This window comes from Aphelocoma coerulescens, chromosome 3 (assembly GCF_041296385.1).
Source record: "Aphelocoma coerulescens isolate FSJ_1873_10779 chromosome 3, UR_Acoe_1.0, whole genome shotgun sequence".
Classification (NCBI taxonomy): domain Eukaryota; kingdom Metazoa; phylum Chordata; class Aves; order Passeriformes; family Corvidae; genus Aphelocoma; species Aphelocoma coerulescens.
In genome coordinates, this window is record NC_091016.1 from 28526373 (window position 1) to 28533623 (window position 7251).

The 7251-nt window shown below is 44.1% G+C and overlaps 1 protein-coding gene across 4 annotated transcripts in view; it reads right to left on the minus strand.

Annotated features, from left to right (window-relative positions):
- The window catches only part of RPS6KC1 (ribosomal protein S6 kinase C1), an 84863-nt gene extending 77797 nt beyond the window's left edge, over window positions 1-7066 (minus strand). For 2 of the 4 annotated variants that reach the window (XM_069009557.1, XM_069009556.1), the window contains exons 1-2: window positions 6900-7061; window positions 2230-2265 (exon numbers count right to left, since the gene is read on the minus strand). In XM_069009557.1, coding sequence (XP_068865658.1) covers window positions 2230-2265; window positions 6900-7004 — 141 coding nt within the window. In that variant the 5' untranslated portion in view covers window positions 7005-7061. Of the gene's footprint in view, window positions 1-926; window positions 1007-2229; window positions 2266-6899 lie in introns of those variants that run through there. The other 2 variants (XM_069009558.1, XM_069009559.1) reach the window with 2 other exon arrangements.
- Window positions 7067-7251: the final 185 nt, after the last annotated feature.

The following is a 7251-nucleotide window of genomic DNA, read 5'->3' on the forward strand; positions in this document are numbered from 1 at the left end:
TCGGCCCCCAGAAGCAAGGAAATTAAAGGTAGGTCTGCTGGCCTTTCTGTATCTACCAACACCCCCCCAAAAACATTAATTTCTTTCATTCTTTTGAGAAGGAAGCCCTTACAAGGCTCTCTTCCTTCCTGCCCCAACAACAACAGCTGGGATTACATTGACTTGTAATTGGCTGCAGTGGGAGAGGTGCTGTAGTAAAGGCTTGTATCCCAAAGGGCAGCCAAAGGAAGTGACAGAAAACTGGCAAGTGGAATTGAGGTCACAGCACACAGCCTTATGTGCAGCTGTACATATGTAAAGAATGTATTAACATCACAGCAGTGGCATTAAGAGACTCCTGAAGGAGAAGGCAGGCACAGCTAAGTGGTCCTACGTGGATGTGGGAAGTGGGCTGCATGAGACAGATCCTAAAGCAACGCAGTGGTCGTGTGCACAGGATTTTCTGTTGAATTTCCAACTGAGCATTCTGGAAAACTGAGGTAATTTATTTTCAGTGGGAGCAGGTTAGGGCATAATCTTTTTCTTTCAAAGGCTGCCACAGTTATTTTTTTATTGTAAGAGGCCATGTAACAGAAAAGCTCTCAACATATGGGGTTTTCTGACTACAATTCCCCTTTATGGCAACTACCATCTAGGATATTCCTTGTAATAACCAACTGTTTTCAGATAATGCTTGTAACAGAATCACCCCACAGCTAACATGCTATCACATGCAGAATAATTAATATGGTACAATGCAGGGTGGAAAAGGGCAACTATCAAGAGGTTCATCTCATATTTATGTCCTCTTATTGTCTAGAGTATGTGAAACTGCATGGGTAACCTACAGCCACAGATCAAAGCAACAATTAAAATACATGGTTTTGCTGTTGCGTCAAAACTACTTAACATATATCCATGCAATACTCTAGCTGAAAGACACTTACAATATTATTTTTCTGATGAATGGACTCATCAACAGCTCTTATAAAGTGCTTTTCCTCACAAATGAAGATTAAGGTAATGGCAGAATGTGCTCATGGATAGGTTCAATTCAGGAGTCTCCCTGGAAAAGGTGAACATCAAGCTACAAACTACAGTAACACAGTTCTAAACTAGATCCATGATCATCTCTGATTCTGATAGGTTATTTTAATCTCCTAGAGATTAAAAAAAAAATGCAAAAAGCACAAATGCTCATGCTTGCCTGATTCTCAAGATTTCAAAGAAGGATGCAGTAAAGGAGTTCTAGATGTATTAGCCAATTCTCACCTCTGCCAAGCCACTAATCAGTAACTCTGATCACACAGAGATGCAATGAATTCAGTTACAAGCTCTTCCTTCATCAGCTATGCAGGTTCTCCTCAACTGTAGTAAGAGACCGCACCAGAAACTGAATATATGCACGAGTTACACGATGTCTGAAAAGCCATAAGGTTGTGCTTTTGAGGGAAGATTTTGCAGGTAAAAATTGTAATAGTAACCATGTCAAGTCAGTAGTCCAGAAAAAAGTCAAGAGGGGGGAAAAAAACATGGTTTCTTAATTCAATAGAAAAAAATCCACAACACACACACATGTGGTATATTTCACTCAATTAATTGCTCATGTGACTTTTGAGGTGTTTAAGAGGCACTAGACTACAGCAGACCCTTACCCTTAGCCTCTTCAGAAGAGGCAAAGAATAAGCAATTTTAAAGTTTTGTTGAAGTGTATCACTGGAAAATACTAAAGGAGCCTCAGAGAGATAAGCATAATATATATGACTTACAGTCTAATCTCTCAACTACTCCTACACTCCTCCATTTTCCCTCTTCACTAATAGAGAGTAATGGTGCAGGCTTTTCAGTGAAGTATTGGTTAAAGAGGAAAAGAGTACCTACAGCTGAGACCTAAGACTTGAATTGTGGACTGATCTCTAATTTTACCAGTAGGAGTTAAGTAACCATCAATTTGCCAATTCCAGCCCCGAGAAAAGAGCTTGTAAAGTTATCAAAGCAGTTTTGTCATCAAAAGACACTTCACTCCCTAAGACTTTGTTTCAAGTCACCATTCATCACTGAGGGATGAAATGCATCATGTTACATTAGCTACTGTTTTTAACTATGAAAGCTAAAGACAAATGGAAACATATGAAAATTGTTCACTCAATTACAATGACAAAACACACAGCAACTGCTAAATTACATCAAAGATGCTTCAAAAGGCATAGTGTGATACATAAAGACATTTGCACAAGTTTAAACTGTTACCTCCTGGACATCCTCTGGATTTTTTCTTGAAACAATCTGAAAAGCAAAACAAAAATGAAACCACGTAAGCACTTGGATTTTCAGTTTGGAAGTTAAAGAGTAACATACAATGATTCATGGCTGAAGAGAAAAATCTCAAAAAAGGCAAACAGCTGCATGGTCCTATGCACTCAGAAAGTTTTCATTCAGTTTTAGAGAAGTCTAATACCCAAAGACAACACAGTGAGGGATTTCAGCAGCAGTCAGTCATGATCACACATAAAGACAGACGCACATTCTAGGCAAAATGGCACAAAATGCACCTCTCAAAACAAAGCTACGTAGAGCACATCTCCTATCGTCTTTCCAGTCTCCTCCTATTAATCCATACTAGCGCCACATTACTCCCAATAAGAAGAGCTCATTAAGGCTACTTGGCTTAATATAAGCTGCACCTCACTGAGAATGTGAGGATTTGTATTTAGTAAGACAGTATTTCTACTTTACTTACAATCACCAGAGCGCAGACATGTCTGACTATCCTCGCGTATTTGTTTCTCCTTAAAAACTCTTTGCCTAATTAATTATAAATGACTTTGTCCAGAGGAGAATTGCAGTGTAAATCAGGCTCGGCTGCACACCATAAAGAAGCCTGTATTTCGTCGTGGGTTTTTTTTTTCCTTAAATAAATATTGATCACAAAAGCCTTTGTAATCCAAGTTTTGTATTGGTCTTATAAACAGCAGTAAAAGCATATCCCCACAAACACACAAACCAAACAGAGACATCTTTAATTCATAACTGCAATTATCTTGTGCAAGTCAGTATATCCTTCATCATAAGAGCCAAAGCTGTTTAACAAAATAATTAGTCTATTGTTAGCTAAAGCAAAATAGGGCATTTTCAATCCAACTGGGACTATCCTCAGCAACACACCCCAGAATAATTGATGCCCTGAAGAGGTGATGCGTGTAAGAAAGCGCAGGGAGCCCACACTACTTGCACCCCAGAGACTCACGCACCATCCCGCCGTACCGCGAGCACCATGCAGCTGATGCTCTGAGATGGAAGCCACTGAACCCACACTTTCCTCTTGCTAAGTGACAACAGCATACCTCTTATATTTCCCACAAACTTAGCTCTCTTCCTCCCTTCCATTTTTCAAGAATCCTTGCCAAAGCCTCCCAGATTTTGTACCATCAGTTTACTACAGCCCAGCCACTCATCTCTCACACATTTTGGAGGAGACAAGACGGAAAGGAGAAGTGTTACCTTCTCTAGCAATCTCCCAAAAGACCTGAAACATTCTCCTTCGCAAGACTAAGTTCTTTCTCTCACCTTGCACACCAAAGTCCTCTTCTTCCAGCGCAGGCTACATGGATAAAACCTTTCTCAACTTTTCCTCACTCCTGAGTAATCTACGTTTGGCAACTTTACCAAATGTTAACCTTGGTGGCTGTTGCTGTTTCATTCACTACCAGGCAGTTTACAAGTACAATTGGTGAAATATTTCTAACCTCCTTTTCTAATAGCTGGCGTACTTGATGCAAGGAGCCTGTAGAGCTGGGGGAAGAAAATATCACAGGCATGGCTACACATCACAGAGAACACCAAAGGGCAGACACCAACTGCTTTGCTTTGCAATTCACCTTTAGTTAAAGCCTTGCAACAGTTTTGGCAGCTAGGTAAGTTACCAGATGGGCAGAAGGAGACCCAGAGAGATGAGTAATTACCCAGCCAGTTAGTAAGAATCTGGAATAAAACCCAGAGGCCCTGTTTCACACTTGTTCTTATGTTACACAGCCTTCTATATCTACCAGCCATGCCAACTTTAAGTCAGTATGTAATAATTTATGTGTTGTCCTACTTTGTTCTTCATATCCTTTTCTGAAGGTCAATCTCAGAAGAGGTCTGCCCCTTCCACCCAACCTATAGTCAACCTAGAGACTTGGCAAAGATGACCCAATCCCCTAAATTTTCCATGTGCTTTTTAAATCCTTCCACAAGGATCAATGCAGTCAGTTCCTTCTGCAAATCTCTAACACAAGTAACTTTAACCTATTTTCAAAAATATCACTAGGATACCTACCAATGGGCTGAACAATGCATAATTACTGCACTAGACTCTGAAAACAGATCCTACAAGGATCCTCAACATCGAGAAAAGTATTTCAGATTATTCCATTCCTCATCTGACCTGCAGATAGCCAACATAACTCATTAGAATTTTAACTATCACTAATAATTGTAATCTTCCAAGTTCTCTAAACTTTTATTAGTGGTCTATATTTTCAAGCATCATGAAAGTACACTCATATCACAACTTGCTAATATCTCTATCTGTTTCTGAGCACTTGGAAATGGGTATTAAAAAGCCAATATTAATTTAATCTTGTCTGCATTTACAATTATGTCACGGTTTACAAGTAAATAAAATATAAAGTCTCTGCTATACAAACAAAACTTTTAAGGAAAAAGCTGCAGTAAGGACAGACCCCCTTAGCACTCAGAAGAGACTGCATCAGTATTTATGCCTTGGGCCAGATGTTTAGGACATGCTAAACAAGTGCTTTCTCATCCATGATTATTTATCCACGTTACATTGAAACAGAAAGTTCCTTTAACTCCATTTCACAAAGGATTCACTCATATACCACACTGAGGAACCACAAATCTCCACTAACATGTACTGACTACCCTAGATCTCGGCGAGAATGATATTCAACACAACGGGAGGATCCACCTCACTTTTTTCCTGGCGGTCCCCCAAAGTCGCTGAGCATCAGCTCAGCAAATGCAGCTGGAGTGGTGTGATATCAACCATAGAGCCAGATCTCTGCAGGAATAGGAGGCAGGAATAGGAGGAAAGAAACAGAAGGGGTACCTGATATGTACACTGAATCCTTTTAAAATCATTTTATTCAATTTCCCAAATCCTCACTTCAAGTACTACACAACAGATTACCAGGCAGAGTCCTGTTGAAACAAAAGTTATTTATATTTCTGCACTTGTAATTCCAAAGCATCCTATGCTGAAAAAAACTGAAATAATTTTTCACTTTGAGGATTTGAGCTATCAAAACACTGTAAAGAAGTAATGATCTCTGGTCTAGGTCAGTTGAATTTGGACAGCTCACAGACTGATCAGCTCCTTGCTCTGCACTAAATCACACGCAGTCAGTGCACCACCTGATTCTGCACTGCCTCACTTGGAAAGGCACAAGAGCACCCACAGTTTATGGGACAAGGAGAGAGAATGACATCCCTAACTAGTTAGCCACAACTTGATTTTGGACAATTATACAGAAACCAAAACATCACAGAGAAATTTAAGTGGCTTTAGCCAATAAGAACATATCACCAGAGTAAAAAAAGCAGCAGAAGTTTTGGCTCGTTCCTATTAGTCCCTATTGCACTGACACAACTTTTTACTACACACACACTTGGCCCATCAAGAGCTAAGGCAGAAAGATGTGATGGCACTGTTCTCTCTGCCTGTATTTCAGGAAAAGCTTTTTAAATTAAAACATCATAGGAAAAAGCATCTCTTTTTTTCTCTTCACAAATACTAAGCTGTATTGGACTAAAAAAGAACAGTTTAAACATATTTGTCCCATATTTGTGTTTGGAGAACTTGGACATGTATATTTAACCCAAAAATCTTTTCTTAATATTTTTAATTTTACAAGTCATATAAACTGATCATAGGCTAATAACCTGACACTACAATCTCCATAAATATACAGAATGGTGTATTTGAATTAAAAGGAGGGTGCTTATAAACATATGTTGCTCTCACAGGCAGGATGTCTACAGCTGAAGTAACTACGAGATCACAGGGCACTTAAAGAAACTCTGTCTCTCTGTGACACTTTTTGATGCTCTCAACGTATCCCAGCACACCTGTGAGCTAAACTCCCCCTCCTCTAGCACCTATCCCCACATATTTACACACTCTCCTCCCTTTTCTGGCATAATAGGAAAGTAGAAAAGAAAGCAAGGAATTTCCCTAGGCGAACAGACGGAGCTTTCAGCAAAGCCAGCACCAGACCAGCTCTCCCAACATCTGCAGGAGCTTTCCTGCTGCTCGTGCTAGGCCTGATTGACCCAGAGCGCTCTGCCCGGCCAGGCTGGCCCCTGCTGGGCACGCTCAGCCCCGTGTGCGGCTCGGGCAGCTCGGCGCTGCCAGCGTGGGCGCGCTGAGCCCACGCACTCCGCTCCCTCCCGCTCCTCCCGAGCTCGCTGCGCTGCGGGGCTGCCAGAAAGGCTGGGCAATCCCACGACAACCTATCCACGAAATCTGGAGCGGAAGAACGGGTAAAACAGAGAAGGAGCTGTTTGTTTCTAAGCTGCTCTCTCATGCCCTGCAACGGACAGTAGGGAAATTGAGCGTAAATCGCAAAGCGCTCTGAAGCCATTACAACGTTGCGAGGCTTCAAGTTTGCAGGAGGCGGCCGGGGCTCGGCTCGGGAGGGGCCGCCGTGTCCCACCTTCCCTCCCTCCCTCCCTCCCTCCCACCCGTGTCCCTCACAGGGGCTTCCACGTCGCGGCCGGGCTCGCCAGGATCCCCACGGGCACGGCAGCCGCGGGCGCTGTTCCGCACCCAGCGGCGGCTTTACAGCCCAAAGGCGGGGCAGGCCGGGCGCGGGGAGCCGCGGGGGTGAGGGGCTGGGCGGCGGCCGCCGACTCACCCGCGCGGTGACCTTGTAGACGGTGTGGCCGCGGGGGTGCCGGCGCGGCTCCGTCACGGTGTAGAAGCGGGCCAGGTCGGCGCCGCGCTCCCGCGGGCTCAGCATCCTGCTGCTGCCCCCGCCGCGCCGCCCGGCCGCCCGGCACAGGCGGAAGCGGCGCCCGGGAACGCCCCGCCCCGCCCAGGCGGTGCCGGCGGCCCGGCCCGGGGAGCCCCGCCCGGCCAGCACGGGATGCTCGGGTGCGGGGATCCCCGGCTCGTGGCCTTTCCCCGAGACTCAGAGTCCGCGCCGCAGGGATGAGGCCGAGGTGTCACGGCCCAGACGTGGCAGCCACAGCCCTGCTGCGGCGCAG